The sequence below is a fragment of the Lagopus leucura genome, unplaced genomic scaffold (assembly GCF_019238085.1).
Source record: "Lagopus leucura isolate 7727_CA_CO unplaced genomic scaffold, USGS_WTPT01 Super-Scaffold_73, whole genome shotgun sequence".
Classification (NCBI taxonomy): Eukaryota; Metazoa; Chordata; class Aves; order Galliformes; family Phasianidae; genus Lagopus; species Lagopus leucura.
The window spans coordinates 33,360,575-33,382,824 of record NW_024962252.1 but is presented as its reverse complement, the minus strand read 5'-3'; the positions used below and the strand labels follow the sequence as shown (position 1 = coordinate 33,382,824).

General features: G+C 34.6%; 1 protein-coding gene across 3 annotated transcripts in view; it reads left to right on the top strand.

Annotated features, from left to right (window-relative positions):
• The window catches only part of ASCC3 (activating signal cointegrator 1 complex subunit 3), a 258,462-nt gene that overhangs the window by 124,132 nt on the left and 112,080 nt on the right, over positions 1-22,250 (top strand). For all 3 annotated transcript variants that reach the window (XM_042886807.1, XM_042886816.1, XM_042886824.1), the window contains exon 14: positions 7,783-7,917. In XM_042886807.1, the coding sequence (XP_042742741.1) occupies positions 7,783-7,917 (135 nt within the window). The remainder of the gene's footprint in view (positions 1-7,782; positions 7,918-22,250) is intronic.

Sequence of the window (22,250 nt, the reverse complement as noted above, 5' to 3'; positions counted from 1 at the left end):
CGCAACACAGTATTGATTAGTTGATGAGACATTTGATTTATTATTGTTGTGAATTATTCTTTTCCATTATTGTATATTATGATGTGTTTTTATTCCTTAACAGAATTTGCTGGCTTATTTTTGAATGTACAGGGTTTTTTTAGTAGTGCTCCTGCTGAACTTTTTGAATATTTCTGAAGCCTAGAGTGGGAATGAAATTCCGATGTATATGATTTACTTTGCCGTGATGAGTAAATGTAGTCTGCTTTCAAATTGTCAAGAATTATTTTTCTATATGAAAGAAATAGTGTACAGAATGTCTCATTTACAGCCAGTTTTTAAGCAGTTTAATAGCCCTTCCATTTTCTGTATTGTAAAAGATCTTAATTCTCATAAAGGTTAAATCAGTATTTCTCTTAAATCCAAGATGTAATAAAATGAACTTAATTCAGTTTCTGTTGCGTTGGTAAGTGACATAGCTTGTTCAACTTTGTTGTTTTTCAATACTTGAAAAAAACTTTTCAGTTTGAAAAATATAAAAATCTACTAAAATACAAGATTTGTGTGTTAAACTTTTTAAACTTCAGTATGGATTACCTTATTAAAAATTTCTATTTCATATACTTTATTCCATTAAGTTACTAATTCTGAATAGTGATTCTCATGAACTATTGTTGTGTCACCAAGGGGAAGGGGAAATAATACATATAAACAGTTGTGCCTTCATTTAGAACTCCGTTTAGAACATTTAGAACTTCATTTAGGTAATCAAGCTATTCTGGTTTTGTGGTGAATGCTTTTGATCAAGAACTGCTAGTAAGCCATGTGTGTTGTTCTCATTAATATTTTGCTTAAAGTATACTTTCCATTCTGTAGCTGTTAAGCACTAAAATTTTGAACTGTGTCTTGGCAGTTGAGGGGAAGTCACAACACAAGTGGTAAACTGTTTTGTTATTTCTTAGAATTAGGGTAAGCATTAGCGAATTATATTTAGTTTTCCAGGTGACGGTTCTATTTAGTGAAGTGCTAAGGATGTCATTTTAACCTAGATCAAGGTAGTCAGCACTCCCTGGGGAGAAGTGAAGAAACTTTATTAGGAATTGAGTTTTGCAGAAGCTTGGGGGAAATTTCATTCTGTTATTCAGGGAAAAAAATGGATGGATAAATTGATCTGTCGATCAGTGTCCCTAGGTGTTCATTTTCAGTAGAAGTAGTAGTCAAGAATTGGATTCAAATAAAAGAACATTTTTTAAGGACATAGCTGGGGAAAACAAAATAATGTCTTGAAGCTAAAATAAAGTGTATATTCCTATACTTGCATTAGTATGACCAGTGCTCTAATGGCAAGGCAGTAAAGTGCCTCAAAGAGTCAGTGTGCTTCTCCTAAAAGGTGAATGCACCATTTAGGAGCTGCTGTAGGGAATGCTATTATGAAAGTGACATTTCTCTGTAGGAAAAATTATCGTTACTGTCCAAGGCAGAAGAAAGGGTTTCTGAATTTCAGGTATCTGATTATAAATTTCTTAATAGACTTTAGACACTTTTGTTATGCATACATGTAGTGCGTTTTTTCTTTCTCGTCTAAGAGAATATGTGGCAAGTTCTGGTAGTGTCTAGTTATGTGTTCCTGATAACAGAGGCATGTTAATCCTCATTGGTGTTCAGACTAACATACTTTTCAGTGCTACAGTAACTCACAAACATGTTTCAGGGGAATTACAGCTTAGAACACGCAGCACTAGGGGAGTGCAAGTGCTTACTGTGGTGAATATTAAATGAAGTCTTTGGTGAGAATGGTTGATTTGTTCAGTGCTTGAAGAAAATTCTGCGGAGGTAACCTGGCTGGAGACATTTGTCTCCAGATTTCCTTTCTTTTATGTTTTTGTCATTTAAAAGCTTTGGTTTTCGGAGAGCAGCAGCAAATGCTTTTAGCACTGGAGCTATACACACCAGAGCTAGCTTTGAACTGCAAACTACAGATCTAATTACACAGCTTGTAGCTGTGGAAATGCTTCTCTCTATTCTAAATTACTTTTCCTAACTTATTTGCATAATTTAATGCAGAGAGATTTTCCATGGAAATAGAATATTCTCTGACACACTTAGGACAGGCTAAATTAACCTGTTAAAGTCTTATGTTGCTGTTTCACAACAATTTTTCTTTTTCTTTTTTTTTCTTTTTTTTTTTAAGAAGAACATGCAGCAAGGTCTCACATGTAGCTAAGGCTTGTTCTTTGTAAAAATTTGGTGATGTTACTGATATTATAAGTAAACATTATCCATAAGATTGTGCACCTCTAGTCAGCTAATAAAGCAGTCCTTTTAATCAGACTGGCTGTCTACCTCTCATTGATAATTAATTTTTATTTTGGCAAGTTGTGCAATAATATTAAATTCAAAATTTTGGCAGGTGTTGATATATGATTGTAACACATATAAAAGTCAGTTAATTCCACTGCACATAGTTAGTTTATGAAATTCACATTCCTTTTTTTTTTTTTTTAAAGAAAGCATATGCTGCACATCTGAGAATTAGATATCCTTCTGTAAGAGCTGCAGAAAGTCTCTGAGTACAGAACAGTTATATCAGCATTTGCTTTGTAGTTACTGCTTGATGCATGGCAAGTTCTTATGTGTTCCTTGAGCGAATGATTGCTATCGTGTTAGATGTTGTCACACAATGATTCTGTGTAAAGCCATGTAGAAGATGGAATACCAAATATGCTCTGTAGCTATTGAATATTCTGAAGGCTTTTATGCATGAGGTTTCTTGTAGTTCTTCATGTAGTGTAAGATATTTAGCAAGCTAAGGAAATAGTTATGTATGATGACATCTTCATTACAGAGGATCAAAATAGTGTAATGGATACTATAAAAATAATATATAAAAAAGAAATGGTCTGTTATGTAGGACAACGAAAATTTAGATTCTCTCTGACCTTAATAGTATATGTGGTGTTACACAAGCAGAAGTTTCTGAAATAAATGTTTTCAGAAATGCATATTATCAGAGCTTCTAAATTTTGGGATCTAGAACATAGGAATCATTGGTCTGATGATAGTGCTCTTAGTTTCTACACAGTTAATAGAAGCTCTGCTTTGAGTTTGTCAAGTCATATACAGTAAGCTGTATGATCCCACATCTTCAGTATCAACGTCAGTCAAGGAATGCAGTTAACCGTAGTTTCACTTGCAAAATGTGCATATGAGGAAACAGTGCCATGTGCATTTTTCTTGATTTCCATAATCCTGCTTTCTTGTATTGATTATTCTTAAAGCAAATGCTGTTATGGAATTGTTAATTTTGTCTTTGGGATGGGGTTTTGATCAGTGTGCTTGATAGCACAAGGTGAATACAAGATGAATTGAGCATTGTCTGCTTCACATACACAATGTGGCAGATAATGCTTAAACATAAGGGATGTTAACTACACATTTTATTGATTTAAGTCTGGCTTCCCAACTTAGCACTATCCTACTGTGTATATTTTTTTTTTCTACAGTATAGATGCATTGTAGAGCCTGAATTGTAGCTGAGCCAATTCATTCAGGTCAGGGTTAACAATTGCAGGTTTATTTTCCTGTTTTAATTCTGCCTATTATTATTCCTATTCATGCACTTGAAACATCTTCCAGTCCTCTATTAGAGAAACATGCTGCTTGTTTTCCAGTTATTGTGGAAATCACAGCATGGAATAGCACTTGGAGGGAAAGTCCCATTTAATTTCAGATTCATGTAGGCAGAAGCTACAACTAAAACAACTACACTCGCCAAATGCTGTTTAAATTCTATATTGATGTATCTTTCACAGCAATACTTTGTTGTTGTTGCTTTTTAAATTAATCTTCTAACATTTCAAAGGAAGTCAAGGCACCAAACACTGAAAAATGATTCAGATTCTTCTGGGACAAACTGATTATTATCTGAATGATATACTTTGAAGTGTGTTAACTGAAAGGTCTTACTGGAGTGGTGCTATGCAATAATTTTAGAAATGTTCAGTAGCCAAGATTTAAATACACAAATGTATTTAGATTTATCAGTTTGCATAATACTCTATAGCGAAGTGTCACCTATTAAATTTTACCCTCATACGGAAATTTAGATCAACTCGACTTTCTTATTTTTCTGAGATAAAATTAGACATGAATGTTACTGCTTCATCCCCCAAATGTACTGTTAGCAGGTTTTCATCCTGAGAAGAGAACTGGATTATATCTGATATGAAGGTGAGAAAGAGTTAAGGACAGGGAAGAAGCCTGAAAAGTTAAATAGAAGTAAAAATTCTAAGCCTTTGGAATAGTAACTCCTTATCTTTTTGCTTTTGTTTGTTATGGGCTAAGCAGGACCACATGATAGTGACAGTTAATAAAGGTTCTGCCTGATTATGATTAGAACTAAGAGAAATGTTCTTTGTTTTTAGAATTCCAAGAGTGGGCTTTGTTCAATTATTGCAGTTACTGCTTATTTACATAATTGCGAAGATTCTTCAGTGAAGGGCCTATTTTCTCCTCTCGTCTTTCCTGGGGCTAGCATTCTGTTCTCTACTTTGTGTTACTGTGGTGACTTAGTTTTACCACATCTCATTTGTCAGTAGTGCCTTTTCGGTTTTTTTTCTAGAAATAGTTCTACCAACTGAAGTGTTACACCTACAATGCTTTCTATACTGTAATTTGTTTAGTTTGAATGTCCCGATATTTCTCTGTGTCTTGTTTAAACAGTTCCTAAAAAATTGTAGCCTGGTTAATTAAGAAGTTTGTTGGATATAAGTACAAGAGTGTGCAGATCTGCTTGTTATTTTTTATTGGCTTTATTAGTTCCTTTCCAACTTTAAAAGCACTCCACTTTGCAGCTTTTCTTTGAGCCTTGTTCTAGGAAGAGAAGATCCACAAGCCTCAAAAATTCAGTCACACCACACTTAATTTGATCTTTGACTATGGATTCTAGAAAGGTCCGGAGGACAAATAAGATGTTTATCAATATTAGTGTTATATAAACACCATTCTCAAAAAAATAAAATAAAATCTAAAATTTTAAAATACACTGTAAAACCAATTGACAAACCTATTTTGTGGTTGAATCTTAAAACCTCTTGTTACATATATCTCTTGTTGGTTGTGTGGGGTTTTTTGTTTTGTTTTTAAGAAGTCAGTGTGTCAAATATTGCTGTACCTCCTAATTCATAAGCCTGGATAAAAAGGCCATTCCTATTTAATATCCAATACTGTATTTACTCATTTTCTTTACTTTCAGAAATTATCTGTTTTCAGAAGATGAATGTTTAATATCTTAAACAAAGAATCAAATCTTAGTGTGTCTTTATCTTTAAAAGAAACAAGTTAGTAAAGTATAAAATCAACTGGATTTAAAATTAAAGGTTATGAAGTGAGAATTCACTGAAGATGACTTGATGGACCTTCCAATGAAAGGAATTTACTTTTATTTTTTAGGCTTTCTATAAAAATAATTTTCAAAAGGATAAATAGGCAATCCTTAAATAATTGATAAAAATATGAAGATATGCATATGCTCTGTTATGCTGTAGCTTCTTTTTGAAGAAATTTTAAAAAGATTTTGCTAACAAGTATTTTAATTTAAACAAAATGGTTATGCTTACCATGACATGTATCTGAGAATGTTTTTACTCAGATGAAAGCTAATAGTTAAAGAAATCACAATGTTACAGAAATGATCATGGAAAAATGTATCAAATAAGCTAAAGCAAGTCACATGTAATTCTTCCAGGTATCAGATAGACATGCAGCGTTTTTTTTTCTTCTTTCTCCTCCTTGTGTTGTTACCTGTTTTCATTTTGATTATTTTTAATGATAAATTTATGGTTTCTATAAATTTACAGCTACTTTGTACACTTTGATATAAAATACACAAATTCTATGTTTCTAATTAAATTATAAATGTCTAAATTCAGAACAGAAGTAATAACTTGTTTAATTATGCCCTTAAATATAGCTAACTCATTCGTTAGTAATGTTTTATTTAGAAATATTCCAGTAACATGCCACAGGTTGATGCAAGGATGTTGCTGCCAAAAGAACCAAATTAAAAGCACAGGGCTGTCTGGAATTTGACATACCTGTCATAAAATGCAACTGAAACTGACTTAAAATAGATCTGTAGTTATATGCTTACACTGATTCAGCTTACTTATTAGCCAGTCATTCAAACTTTTCCAAGTGGGAGTTTTAAGAACACAAAAATTGTCATATGAGATCAAACCAAAGAGCTGTCTGACCAAGTATGTGTTGTCAATTTATGCAAACAGCAAGCAACACAAAATTCTCAGGGGGAAGATATTGAGTGTTTTCTATAGCTTACCTTTCCCAGCAGTGTGTAGCTATCAGATATTCCAAGCTGTTATTTGCACTGTAATTAACTGACATTTAATCACTAGTGATAGATATTCTCCATCACTGACTAGCACAAAAAAATTACATTCCAATAAGGCATAATTGAACAAGTAGAAGAAGAAGCAGTCTTCATTCACTTTGGCTAAACCAGTCACTTATCACAGAATCACAGAATTGTAGGGGTTGGAAGGGACCTCCAGAGATCATCGAGTCCAACCCCCATATCTCTTTGTTGATTCTTCATGGTAGCTGGCAGGAGTTCAGGCATTATGCAGACACACATACTTCTAGGAAAGTACACGTTGGTCTTACAGCCAATTTTCCTTTTGAAGTCTTCTACTGGATTTGAAATAACTCACTCTTTCTTCCTATGATTTATTCCATATTCTCTTACCTTAATGGATCCTGTTCATGCTTAATGAATTTTCTGTCCATTCCTATTAATTAAATAAGCATTAATTCCACTGTATGTATAAATGGCAGTTTGTTGAATCATATCTTGTCTATGCTTGACTGAATGAATGATCCCTGGTTTCCTGTAGAAGAAATCTTTCTCCCCATTAGAATCATTGTTCATCTTAAATATGTCTTGCAGTGAATCTTAATTTATAGCAGTTTAAACTGGTTCAGATACATTTCTAAAGAGATAGTTATTAACATTTCATTGTAACCACCTTATGTGGTGGTAAAAATAATAAGTGACTATGAGGTTGTGTGAATGATGCATTCAAAATCTACTGTAGACAGGACTTCAAATCAATCCAAAGATGCTTTCTATTTTATTGATAATTCTCCTTCTATCAATTTTTACCATTTTATTATCTTTTTGCTCAATCCTTAGTTGATATTTTCAGAGAAACATTTGGTGTCTTTAAGGTATCTTTATGCGTGATGGTATGGGGTTTACACCCAACAAATTTCAAATGTGTATGTGCATGCATGTTTTGCATTTGTTCTTACTTTATCTTCTCTTTGATCGTCAAGCGTTTTGGGACTATAATATCCCCCAAAGACTCTTTACAGTCAGTTTTTGTTTCAACTGTCTTGCGTAGTCAAATCATACCATTAAATAATTTATCACTTCTGTATTTGCTTTCCAGATCATTTAGAATGTGCCAAATAGCGCTTTTGTTTTTCCTCAATGGCACTCTCTTCACTATTTGAAAAAGATCTATTTCCAGTGATTGTTACCTATCTTTTAAAGACTAACGAATTAGAAATGAGAACCTTTTCAGAAGCTCTTGAAAAACATTACATGTAATACAGAGAGGATCATCCTTTAATTTCTCTAAAGCTACATTATTTTTCATCATTATGCCATGCAATTTACCCACTTAATTTGTTCTTACAGTAGAGAATATTTTATTATTAAGGTCTTTTGATTATTTCAGATTTCAGTCATTTCTCATCAGCTCTACTTCTTTCTCTCTTAAGGTAATGGTGTTTGTTCATGCTAGAAATGCCACAGTCAGAACTGCTATGGCTCTTCGAGAAAAAGCAAAAAACAATGGTCATATTTGTCACTTCTTGTCACCTCAAGGATCGGCTTATGGACAAGCTGAAAAACAGGTAAGTGAATCGTTATGTGGTAATTTTTGCAATCCTAATTTTGCTTTTGTGATGCCATCCGGTAGATGTGTCTATGAGCTTCTTAGAAAACATGTTTTGCTCAGGAAGGAGCAGTGTAATTTCTGAATTGAATAGATGTGGAAAGTAAAGAATAATGCCAAAGATGAATGCAGATAAACCAATAATGTTACTTATAGTTGGCTGTAATTTCACAGGCATTGTTTGATTTCTCAAGTCCATTGTATATTGAGGAGGGAGGCTTTTTATCAGAAAGAATTGGGAAAACTAGAGGAGAATGATTTTCGTGCTCATGGATCACAGTAATCTTTATGCAGTCTCCAACTCAGGAAGTCCCTAAGCCACTGATTTTTACTGTCTTGGGAGAGTATGCATCTCCTTCATTTTGCACTCTTTCCATAAACATTTGCTACTCTTCACTCTTTGTGACAGAAAACTGTCCTAAAGTATTAACCTGACTTCATCAGTAAATTTGTTACCTTTCCAAAACTATCTGACTTTCTCATACATCATCTAGTGATGGGCAGTCAAAAAGTAATTGTTCTATGAGTGGAAAGTGGGGAAGGCATTTGACTCATACAGAGGATTAGCCCCCTTAATCTGGTTCTGTATGAGAAATTTGAAACTGTATATTTTTATGCATTTTTTCACGAATTGTGTATGTGACCTTTCAAATTTTTTTCTAATGTAGTAACTTCATTTCCAACAATTTCTTTTCATCTACTCAAGCAATATGCCTGTATTTCTGCTGAGAAAAGGTTTCCAAAACAATTCTTAATTTTTTGTTATATATGCCTTTTGCATTTGGGGATATGTTATTTGAGGTAATGATCAGTGTCTTGTTAATATTCCCTGAAGGGTAATGTTTTTCCTCTCTCCCAACTAATTAACTAAACATAAAAGAAATACCTTTTAATTATATAAAGCTTAATCTATACATAAAATACCTTCTCTCGTGGTAAATATGGTGATAAAATTTTAAATACTTTTGGCATCTCTGAATTAGGAATTGGATACGTGGGGAGGAGGGGAGTTAGAATCTTCATCTATTTGAGATGTAATATACATTACCTTATTTTATAGCTCTGAAGAGAATGGGGGAGATATTCACTCAGATCTATTAATTTTAATGGAGCAGAGACATTACAGTTAGTAAACTCAAATTTCTGTGATGTAGAGAAAATTATAAATTAGAGATTTTTAAAAATCATGATGATTCTGTTCTTTTTCAAGATACTTCTGATAACAGTAATAAATTTTTATAGAAGTGTACTAAATAACAAGTTGTCCTTATCTTTCATCAATAGGATTTTAAAATTTTCCTCTTTTTCTAGTGGCTGCTAGTAACTGCTGCATTTTAAAAATACAATCAAAACTGAAGCTGAAAATCTGCTATTTCTACTGTAACACTGAAAATTTATGTTGAATCTCTTTTCATTAGACTTTTTAGAACAAAATCTGAAACTCCTGACTTATTAAAATAATATTATATTTTCAATGCTAAAAAAGGAAAAACGATAAATTATGAATTCAGTAATTGAAAATACCAGTATTTGTTTAGGCACTCAAAATTACTACTCATGAAGTTAGGAAAAATGATGCTCTGATTTGAGTGGTGCATCCTATGTGAGTTTCTGTCATCAAGTTCGAGGGCTGCTCTGAAAGTAATGCCTCCTGTTTTGTTATGTTGTCCGACAACATCAGAGGCAGATGTTGGTTGTGTGACAGTAGAGGCTGGACCTTCCCACTAATATTCCATTACATTTTGTTGCCATGTGACAGATGGCAGCAGCAGGACAGTCTAACAGAATAGCATCTGATGTGGAAGTGCATAGGAAGCAAAGATGTGAATTCCTCCATGCAGAAAAATTGCACCCACTGACATTCATCAACTCTTCCTGAGCATTCATGGAGACCAAGCTGTGGATATGAGCACAGTGAGGTGGTGGGTGTTGAATTTCAGTAGTGGTGACAGCAACAGTGTGTCACCTCCACTGGCATGGATTTTTACAAGCGCAGCATTCGGACTCTTGTTCATTGTTGTTGTGAATGCATAGCTATTAGTGGTGAAAAATATTGCAAAACAGTGTTTTGTTGCTGCGAATCTTCTCTAGCAAATGATGTTGTGCTCTTTGTGTAGGTTGCATTTTCCATAGAAATAAATGCGACACAGTACTTCCAGAGTGGCTGACATATTTTGTCCAACACAGTGTGTATTTTAGTGAAAAGTACTCCTGTTGTTCACACTCTTTTCATCCTGGCATTAAATCAATTATAAAACATGTTCTTGTGTTGTTAGGAATCAGAGGAACATCACAGGGAAAAGTTAAGATCTAAGTCTGTTTTGAATACAAATTTTTGCTGCCTGTGCCTGGACAATGAATTAAGGTAGCTTTTATAGTACAAATTAAGACTGATAGATAAAAGTGCTTTGTAGGCTGGTTGGCTGCATTTCTGAAATAACTTTTGTTCTGGGAGTATTTATCCATCACACAGAAATCTAAGGGAAACTGAGTAAACCAAGACAGTAAATTTGTCAGTATTCTGTCTTCCTAGAGTGATTCCAAAATCACTTATACACTCTTTTGTTGTGAATCCAAGCATCAGTTCTAAATCAAATTTGAAGTTCTTTAATAATGAGTGTAGTTAGAAATGTTGATCTGTGCAAAAGATTGTAGAAAAGCTGAGTTTACTTCAAAAGATATTCATGGAAGCATTCTAATTTGGGGGATAAAGCAAAATGGCTTTCATCATTAAAAGCAAATGAATTATTTTATATTTCATCAGATCCTTTAATTCTTTTCACAACTTTCTGCATGATTGCAATAGCATCTCACATACTATAATGTACTCAAAAATTATGGATTCATAGTTTTTATATACAGGGATGACTAACTATTTGGCTGCTGCAGCAAGGAGAGCGTTGGTTTTGTTTATCATAAGACAGGTAATATGACCTGAGGAAATAGTCTCAAGTTGCATCAGGTGAGGTTCAGAGAGAACTTGAGAAAGAATTTCTTCACTAAGGAGAATGGTCAAGCATAGAACTGTGTTGCCCAGGAAGATGGTACAATCCCACTCCCTGGAGGTATTTTAGAAATGTGTGGACGTAACACTAAAGGTACACAGTATAGGGATGTGGCTCAATAATTCAGCTTACTGGTTGGATTTGGTGATCTTGAAGATGTTTTCCAACTTAGATGATTCCAAAATTCTATGTTTATCACATGACATGCAGAACTGAGCAAGGCCTGACTTTGTGTTTGAGCTGCAGCAACTATTTCTAATGTGCATATAATCTTATGTCATTTTTTATCTCTGAATTGACCTACCTACTACTCTAAATCTAGAATCTTATGCTAGTTGTCACTGTGGTTTCAGATTTTTCACTGTAAAAGTTCTTATTCATTTAAATAATAACAAAATGCTGTTAGGAATAGGCCAAGCTGCACAATAGATCTCTTAATGGCAAATTTCTGGTGTCCAGGAGATTTTACTAGAAAGACCATTGATGCATGCTCTTCCTTAGACATCTGCTGTTGGCTGCTACTGGGAGAGACTACTGCGCTACGCAGACTTTTGGTCTGACCTGGCACAGCTGTTCTTATGCATAATACAATAAGCTAAATCCATCTTATTCAGTAAACTAAGGATTAGAATTATAAATACATGGCTTGTAAGAGCTTTTCAGGGTTCTTCTTGAAATCCATTCTCAAAACATAATCTAGATTTTTTTGTTCCAAGATATCTTAAAGCTCAAAAGCTCAAACTGTAAGTGAACCAAATAGCTCTGTAACTGACCTGTCCTTGTAAGAATTTACAATTGCTTCAGAGTGCTTCTGATTTCCAAGTAGTGCCTTTAATCAACATGATCATATTGTAAACTTTTGATGACCAATACAAATGTGAAATATCCATGAGTCATATTAGATCTCTGAATAAAATCATTAGGCATTCATCAAATTGAAATTTATAGATGCAATTAATTTGTTTGACCATCATTGTCTAATTTTAATCTCCTTAGTACATGACATTCATTTTATACAGTACTAAATTCATAGTGCTGTGCCATATAAATGAAATTTCTGGCAGAAGTCTAAATGTATTATATCATAGGTGTCTGATGCAGAGATTAATTTAGGCTTCATGATGACAGTATCATGTTTTTCTGATAAGAGCTATCTTGTATAAGGTGATGTTTAGTGGCATCCCAATTATCAGACTGAAAGCCATTCAATCTTGCTGTTTCATTTGACATGAAATTTTGCAGTGTGTGGCAGAGAATAATCTAAATAATGTAATAAAATCCTTATTTTGTATTCTATATACAGTGATTACTGTAGTCAGTGAAGAAGTGTACTAAATGCAGAATAAGACATACAAGAATAATGGCCAAATCCTACGTTGTGTAGTTTAGATACAACAAGTGCGATTGAAGGCTACTTGAACTTACAGCAGGTGCAGAAAAAATAGAACAGTTAAGAGTACTGTGTGCTTTTCTGGCCTTTAAAATGTGAAAGCAGTTCTACTAGTCTTCTTAATTAGTCAGGTGTTTTTAAATTATTAGAAATGAATTTTTAGAGAACATTCATCAAATATTTGATGTGTAATCATTTGTTTGACATTTAATTATTTCAGAGCAAATCCTCATTTTGTTTTTGTTTTATTAATAACATATCTAATATTTGATAAGCCGTTAAAGAAACTATGAAAATAAATGAGTATCAATATTCAAATAAATTCAGCTTTATTAAATGTCAGACATATACTGAAGTTCTCTATTTGTTTTAAAATTACTATATTTTTTACTTTTGGAAAATGTTTGCTAATTATCTCTCCAAGAATGAAATGAAGCTCTTCATATTTCATTCATAGTGTATTTTATTCAGTCCTGTTAAAAGTCAGAGAAAAAATGTGTGTGGTCCTGACAATTGACAGGTTGAAAAAAAATGTGTTCTCTATAGTGCAGTTGTACTCTTTTGATGAATACTGGCCTATAGAAGTTTAAATTAAGTAGGATTTAGTTGGACATTTAGGTTTGAAGAGTCCAGTTTACAGTAAAAGTATATTCTTACCTTTGCATTTGGTTTTGAATGCAAAGTCTCAACTGAATCCAGAGCATAATTAATTCTATAATTTTATAGTAGTTCAAAAAAAGTTTGCTTTGAATGAAAGAAAGCAGGCAAACCTCTCTTAAAGTGGTGTATTTTTCATTATTTACTCAAAAAAAAAAAAAAAAAAAAAAAAAAAAGGTTTTAGTTATGTCGAATTATCAAGACAACCTGCAGCTAACTACTTGCTATTCCTTTGTTCTATGGTGTAATACTGTTGTTTTATGGGGCAGTGTCCTCAGTGTTAATATACAAGGGTTGTTGAAAGTATTACCACCTGTTTTGTTATGTTGTCCCACAACATCAGAGGCAGATGTTGGTTGTGTGACAGTAGAGGCTGGACCTTCCCACTAATATTCCATTACATTTTGTTGCCATGTGACAGATGGCAGCAGCAGGATAGTCTAACAGAATGGCATCTGATGTGGAAGTGCATAGGAAGCAAAGATGTGAAGTTGAATTCCTCCATGCAGAAAAATTGCACCCACTGACATTCATCAACTCTTCCTGAGCATTCATGGAGACCAAGCTGTGGATATGAGCACAGTGAGGTGGTGGGTGACAGCAACAGTGTGTCACCTCCACTGGCACGGATTTTTACAAGCACAGCATTCGGGCTCTTGTTCACTTTTGCATGGCTATTAGTGGTGAAAAATATTGCAAAACAGTGTTTTGTTGCTGCGAATCTTCTCTATCAAATAGTGTTGTTGTGCTCTTTGTGTAGGTTGCATTTTCCATGCAAATAACTAGGAGGCATTACATTCAGAGCAGCCTGCGTATTTTGTCCTTCAGAGAGACTGTTGATAACTTCTGTTATCAAGTGTTAGCATAGATGCATTCCTACTTGTATGTTTGTAAGAAATTTGTTATCTAAATTGAAATCTTATATATTCAATGAAAAATACTGCATGAAGAAAATATTCTTTCTTGACTTTCAAAGAGGGTTCCTTTCTTCCTTTTTAAACAGAACATACACACTTCATGCTAATTTCTTGTGTTATTGTGTTCCAAAATATATTTTTTCATCAGTTTTAAACATTAATTTGTATTTTTTTATGAAACTAGCTCAAAATTAAGTGCCTTTTTCTGTATTTGGCATTCTAAGTAGATATGAATTATCTAATAAAAAGGATCTTTGTTCTTTAAAACTGCTATTTTGCTGTTCTGTAAAACCAATATTGTACAAACATTAAGATTCAGAATTTTTTTTATCAGCAGATAGGAGGACTGCAGATAACTGGCTCAGGTACTAAAGAATCACCATAGCAAAAAAATCACATAGTTACAGTAATTGGATGGTAATCAGGATTGATGTTAATCAATCTGTTTAGCAGACTGTAAGTTACTTCCTATACACATGGTCTTTACCAAAGAAAATGTGCCACAAGTGAAATGTTGCTTCATCTTCTCTTGATATATTTGAGGCATCAAGTTTTGTATCTATACATATTTTAAGTACTTGGAATAAATTATCAGGTGATTTGCATGGTGAAGTTTTATTAGAATGAAATGATTCAGTTTTAGTGGAGTGTGCAGTTAGATTTTACATCCCCAATGATTGTCCAGTCTAAACTCTTGCATAAGACCTCACTAAATTCCTTCTCTGCATCTGTATTGCACTTTCTGTAGAGCCATCTGTACTCAGTTTAGCATCTACAGCAATGGAAAATTCCCTCTTCTATTACTAAATTTTTTCTCTCGTGCTTATCTGCAGCTGGAATTTATCCAGCTTCAATTCCCACTGGCTCATGTTTTGACTTTCAAATGATAAATTTAAGTCTTCTCATGCAGAGGTTGTGAGGTTTTTTTATTTGTCAACTAAATTAAGTCTTTTTAATCTATTTTGTTAAGCTTCAGAGTTCTACAGCAAGGCTGTGTCTGAGAGTATAAAAGGCAGATTACCCCTACAAATACAACCAATACAAAATTGTAGCTTTTCATTGAATCTTTGAGGTCATTTTGCTTGTTTTGTGTGGAAAATAATAACATGCAAAAATACTGTTGCCTTGAGAGCACATGCAAGCTTTTATGTATATATATTTCCTCTATTTATCAAGTTTAAGAGCTGCTCAGTTCAGGTAGAATGTGTGACTGGTCTATTAGAGCAAGAAAACAAACCTTTGACATTCCAGATGCATTGTTTTTTTCAAGAATTTACAGTGGAGTATGTGTAACACTAGGATTATTAAGTGTTCATTTAGTTCATCAATTTTATTCTTTCCTAATACAAAAGTTTTCCACACTTTGTGAAAATCTCCTATGCACTGTAATGCATAAACTCCTATGCAATGTACTGCAATTTTCTACACTTTCTATTGTGAATCAGAAAGTATTAAATATGTGGTGTAGACTAAATTCTGTTATCAAATTTAAATGCTTAGTCTCTCTGAAAATCAGTCTAATTTTTGGATCAGATAAGTATTTCAGAGTTGTTGCCTTGTCTTTCGAGCTCTTATAACTGCGACTCTGAGGTACCACATAAACCTGCAGATATCCTGTGAGAGATAAAATGGACTTTTTTCCCTCCCTAATCTCTTAGCATGATCATATATCTATTTTAACCATCATAAGCTTGATATGCAACAGAGATTGACTTTAGCCTGTTTATAGCTGGAAATCTGTCTCGTGAATATTTGTTCTACTTCCAGAAGCTGTGCTGTGTTTGTAACAGAGCCCTAGAAGCAATATGAGATAGCAAATCTTTTTCTAGAATGATCTGTGAGGTTGTGAATACATCTGTCAGAGGTACTGATGTGTTTGTTTGGGGAAGTACAAAAAGATGTTACATGCTTTTGTATAGAACTTTTTAGCAGTTTTCGAGTTTTTCAGGTTAAAATCAGCAATGGATTTAATCACTGTAAGTGTAAGATTTAATGCTTTTTCTTACTAATCCTCCATGGAAATGCTTTGATAAACTGCAGGATAATGTGTTGCCTGTAGCATCCCCTTTCATTGTTGACAAAATTTCCTATTAAATTCTAAATGCGCTTAATAAGATCATTTGAAACTGTTGTCATATTTATGTTCTGATTAAGCTGCTTTCCTTAAATTAAATCTGCCACAGTCCCCCACAAGGTAATGTAGTATTTTAGTTCAGTCAATAGAAATTTTAAGGTAAATGCATTTTCAAAGTGTCTTCTTTATTTGTGCTTGTAAATGTAGAAACTGAAGTTACACATCATATTAAAAACCCTGTGTTTTATTTTTCATTCTGGTATGTGGGAATAATATTAGGCCAGTAGAGGTTCCTTAATGTCAGGCTTTGATGTTACTGATTGTGATGAGTAGCAGATGTAAAAGATTGCACAGTCAGGTGTGTATGTCTATTTTTGGCATAAATATACATCGTGCTGTAAAAGTAACTTAAAAATAAGTGAAGTTTTTTAGAGTATATTATATTTTTCTGTTCACTTCTGTTCACTTTTCTGTTCTGTTTCTTCATATTTTTCTGTTCACTCTTAATCTCTCATGTTAATTTGTGATCTCCTTGTTTTACCTGAAGTTATAACCTCATCTGGGGGCACTGGCAAGAAGAAAACCACATTACATTCTTTTATCCTTTAACTCTGAAAGTCCCCTTCAGTTAGCTGCTAGGATATTTTAGCATGCAATGCAGGTCAAAACGAAAAAGGTTGCTGAGTGTTTTCGCAGTAATTATTAACTTATAACTTCACTGAGTACGATTATTTCAACTTGAAATCACTGATTTAAGAATTATATATGGATATTGAATAGATAAGCTAATAGTACATAAACATTTCAAAACAAATTTTCAAAGGTATTTGGGAAGAAGAAAAATAATAATACTCCTTATATAATTGTTTTCATGTTCTCGTATTTCATGTTCTCAGCATGAGAACACTCTTTCCTCTTCAGCTCTACAGCCCACTATTCAATTTGGCTCCGGGCAGACCTGATAGTGGCCTTTCAATATCTAAAGGAAGATTGTAAGAAAGGAGAATCTCTTTAGCAGGGTTTTTTTTGTGATAGAACGAGGGGAGATGGAGATTTAGACGGGATGTAAGAAAAATGTTCTTTATTGTAAGGGTAGTGAGGCACTGAAATGGGTTGCCCAGAGATGCAGTGGATGCCCTGTCCTTAGAGATACTCAAGGTCAGGTTGGACAGAACTCTGAGCAACCTAATCTAGCTGCAGATGTTCATGTTCGCTGTGGGGGAGTTGGACTAGATGATTTTTAAGGGTCTCTTCCAACACAAACAATTCAAGTATTCTATGGTGATTCTGTAACGAAGGTCAGATATATTTGAGAAATGCATAATGTCTCTTGGGACTTTAGGTTTTCCTCTGTGATTTAACAGGTTCAAAAACTGGAAATATCTGGTCACTTGGAAAGAGCCCTACCAGAAGAAATTAGGAGACAAAATTGAATTCAGTGTAGATTTTTTCTGCCCTAGTCCCTGCTTAGTCCTCCCTTGAAGACCTTGGTTGACTCTGCTTTGGCTGTTTTCTTGCACTTTCCGTCCCTGAGGATTGGTTTAGGCAAGAATTTTTATTATGAATTTTTTTTAATTTAAAAATAAATAAAAGACCCTATGGTCTCTCATTCTTCTTTCTGGATTTGCCAAGTTGATTCTTATCCAGTATGTGAACATAATAATATTCCGATATTACTTGATATTTTTCTGTCACAATATCAGTCTTAACCGACCCTGGGATTTCTACTCTCTGAGGATTCTTGTGAATTTATTCATGATGTAAGATATACATAAATAGTCTCCCTTCAGAATGATTCTTTTAATGAAACTGAAGTTTCCATTCTGAGATAACAAAAAAAGTGTGTTCATTAACACCCTATTTGACCGTTTCTCATGATGCAGTGGTAGTTTGCATCTCACTATGTCTCTATAAAGAGATGGTAAGAATAAGTGCAATTAATTAAATTCACCTGTTGCATGAAAAGTTCTGTTCACTTACCTATTGATAGATTTCCTTCTGTTGAACACAGTATTAAACATTATATATTTTTTCCATGATGCGTTTAGATGCTTGATTCAATTTTTCATTTAGGAAAAAAATATTCTCTTAGGAGATGAAAAAAAATACTTAATTCCACAGCAGTTCTTAATTTCATTTATATTGAAAATAAGAATGCTTACTAAATGTCGTTTAATTTTATTATGCTTTGATGTCATTATTTAGCTATATATACTTATTGATTCATCCATTTTCCTTTTCCAGAACCCTCAGATATCACAGTTTTGGTAAATTAGTTTGAACTTTTTAACTATTCCTTCAGTTGATTAGCCTCATGCCTGTCAGTGTTCAAGAGACATTTGGATAATGCTTTCAGTAATATGCTTTAACTTTTGGTCAGCTTTGAAGTGGTCAGGCAGTTGGACTAGATGAGCTTTGTAGGTCCATTCCAATTGAGCTATTTTATTCTTTTTAGCATTGAAATTCACAAATCTTCTAATATTGTTTTATTTTATTCTATCAGCAGCAGTGAATTTAGGCAAAATTATATTTTACAGTGCTAAAGTTGCTATTCAGTGGTATCAGCTGTTTTATGTAATACAATGTTTTTCTCTAGCACAGTGATTTCCAGCAAGCAGGGAATCTTCTGAATCTTATTTGACTTCTGAAATTCACTTTCAAAGTAGGTTAAGATAAATTAAAAAACAAATAGAAGATAAAACTAAATGTTGCAGAAATTAATGCCACCAATATAGAATAATTTTGAGAACATAAATAAAATGTAAGATATCACAGAATCACAGAATCACAGAATTGTAGGGGTTGGAAGGGACCTCCAGAGATCATCGAGTCCAACCCCCCTGCCAAAGCAGGTTCCCTACAGTAGGTCGCACAGGTAGGCATCCAGGCAGGTCTTGAACATCTCCAGAGAAGGAGACTCCACCACCTCCCTGGGCAGCCTGTTCCAGTGCTCTGTCTCCCTCACTGTAAAGAAGTTCTTGCGCATGTTTGTGCGGAACTTCCTATGCTGCAGTTTCCGTCCGTTTCCCCTTGTCCTGTCTCCACTCACCACTGAAAAGAGTCCGGCCTCGCCATTCTGCCCCCCACACCTTAGATATTTATAGACCTGGATCAGGTCCCCTCTCAGTCTTCTTTTCTCAAGGCTGAACAGACCCAGTTCACTCAGCCTTTCCTCATAGGGGAGATGCTCCAGGCCCTTCACCATCTTCGTGGCCCTCCGCTGGACTCTTTCCAAGAGATCCCTGTCTTTTTTGTACTGGGGAGCCCAGAACTGGACGCAGTACTCCAGATGAGGTCTTACCAGGGCAGAGTAGAGGGGGAGGATCACCTCCTTTGACCTGCTGGCCACGCTCTTTTTAATGCATCCCAGTAAGCCATTGGCCTTTTTGGCCACAAGGGCACACTGCTGGCTCATGGCCAACCTGTCGTCCACCAGGACACCCAGGTCCCTTTCCGCAGAGCTCCCCTCCAGCAGCTCATCCCCCAACCTGTACTGGTGCATGGAATTATTCCTCCCCAGATGCAAGACTCTACACTTGCTTTTGTTAAACCTCATCCGGTTTTTTTCTGCCCAGCTCTCCAGCCTATCCAGGTCTTGCTGAATGGCAACACAGCCTTCAGGCGTGTCAGCCAATCCTCCCAACTTCGTATCATCGGCAAACTTGCTGAGGGTGGCCATTATCCCCTCATCAAGGTCATTGATGAAGATGTTGAACAAGACCGGACCCAGCACAGACCCCTGAGGAACACCGCTGGTTACAGGCCTCCAACCGGACTCTGCACCACCAACAACGACCCTCTGTGCTCTGCCAGTCAGCCAGTTCTCAACCCACCTCACTGTCCACTCATCTATCCCACACTTCCTCAGCTTTGTTATAAGGACGTCATATGCTAAAACCAAAGACTACATATGATTTAGCTTAAACAAACAAACAGAAAAAAGTAATAAATCTTTGGAAAAAAAAGAATACACAAATCTCTGAAGGTGTGCTTAATTGCTTTTTAATTTTTTTTGTTTAGTTCTCCTCTCAGTGTTTGGTATGAGAAGGCAGTGGATCAAGTCCAGTTCTCTCTTTCCCAGTGGCTGTTTCTAATTGTTCTTTTACTAATATTTTCTTTTTAAAAAATTGTATGATTTGGGTATGAGGCCATTTCCCCTCATCCTGTCACTTGTCACCAGTGAGAAGAGGCCAACCTCGCTCTCACTGCAATCACCTTTCAGGTATTTGAAGAGAGCAATAAGGTTTCCCCTCAGCCTCCTTTTCCCCAAACTAGGAACAAGAATATTATGTGGGTAAAGATGAGTGTAATCATAAAATTATGTACAGATAAGAAAAATAATTTGGAATGTTATGTAACTGTATAAAGTAATTGTTGTTGCTTGGGGGAAAACGTTACATATACAGCTGCTGATTCCCTGAGTTCAGCAAGACCAGAGATGGTCTACCCTGCACACCAACCAGGTGCCTGCAGCCAAAAGAGTTTGCAGCATCTTGATTGTTAGGCAGTATTTAACTGGCTCCTGCTCAGTTTTCATTGGCAAATTGGACCTCCACTTAATAAATGTTACACATCAAACTTGAAAACATAAAAGTGATCTTTTGAATTATGGTTTTTGTCTTTGTTTTATTGTTGTTTTTTTGTTTGTTTTTTTGTTTGTTTCCAAATAAGGACGTATTAAAGCTTGTATGATGTTATTTATTTGGATAATTACCTTAAAAATGTTTTTGGTGAAGCTGTGTTGGTTTCTGCTAACTAACTACTGCAAGAATTTTTCATTCTCTATGTATGGGTATTAAGAGAACTGTGAGATTAAATTTGAATTTGCCATGTGCAGAACTGTCATTATTGTTTCTATGCTTAAGGTTACAACCTCTATTTTTGGTAGTTGGTCTGCTACAGATTCTTCCCTATCTTTATTTACATAGGAAAAAAAAATTCAACAGTGTAGAAAGTTAACTGTGTAAGTTGGCCTGGAAATTTGGAAGTTCTAAAATATTGAGAACTGCTGACAAAATACTGAAAGCATAGCAGTGGATGACAAACCCTTAGGGTCTAGAATTTAGAAAACCAAGAGTTTTGCAAAAGCCTTTCTAGTCTCTTTGTAATAATACTTGAAAAGCAGTTAGCTCTGGAATCAAAGGCAGTTGCATCAATGATGAAAAGCACTGCGCATTTTATGTCTGTGAGGGTATTCTGGCTTTAATATGCATGCATTTTGTAATAAAACAAAGAATTCCAGTGCAAAGTCTTTGATTCTAGAGATCACTTTTTTGAAGTATTCTGCTGCTTTTGTTTATCAAGGACAGCAATCAGAAATCTGAACACAGTTTAGGACCTTAAATTCATATAGCCATGTTTTCATTTGAACTGTAGTATTGCTAAATAATTAAAATAAGTCCTAATTGGTTTGCAGTTGAAGGGTACAAATGAAAAACCTATTGAAGGTAATGGGAAAGAGACTGTTGGCTTTGTAGTAAGCCCTAAGGACACAGCTTAATACAACACCAAACAGTGTTTCATAGGAAAACACAGGACAATATTTGGCAGAGGTGGATTTTCAGCAAGCTTCTGGAACCAAAATCAGTAAGAAAATGTCATTCTGTGTCATGGTGTTTTATAAATTAAAAACAATTACATGAGCTTACCAGTATTATAATTCTCTTAATGTCCCTTATGTTCAGAAATGGTTTTCCGGACTCTTGATTCCATAGTTTGAGCATGGTAGAAGAATGTTTTTACTGCCACACAGCATTAGAAACATGTCTGGTTTCTTGTGCCTGGGCAGATAATTTTGAAACACTTGTAGTAGATATTCTCAAGTACACTCTTAGATTTTGTATCTGTTAGGTAGCATATTTGTTGAAGTAATCACTAACATCTCTTGTCTAAGGAGTATATCCAAGACAGTCATTGTAAGAGACTTCTATCCTTTCACAGTACTGTACTGGTCTGAAGAATTCATTGATCCATAGTGAAAAGTCAGAGGGAAACTTGAGGTTATTTTCAACCACAGTGTTAGGATTGTAATTTGCATAATGTGTGAACTCTGCAAAAGACTTCATTATGAATCTTCTGCTCTCTCTCACTTACAATTATGATTTACCTGTTAAAAGTCTATGTTTATTGTATTCTATGATTCTATGAATTGTTTTCTGGTTGTATTGATCCTAGAAACCTAACTATTTCGGGTGAGTTTTAAACATCTGTCATGCTCATAGTCATGCACAGCAACATGTCACAATTCTG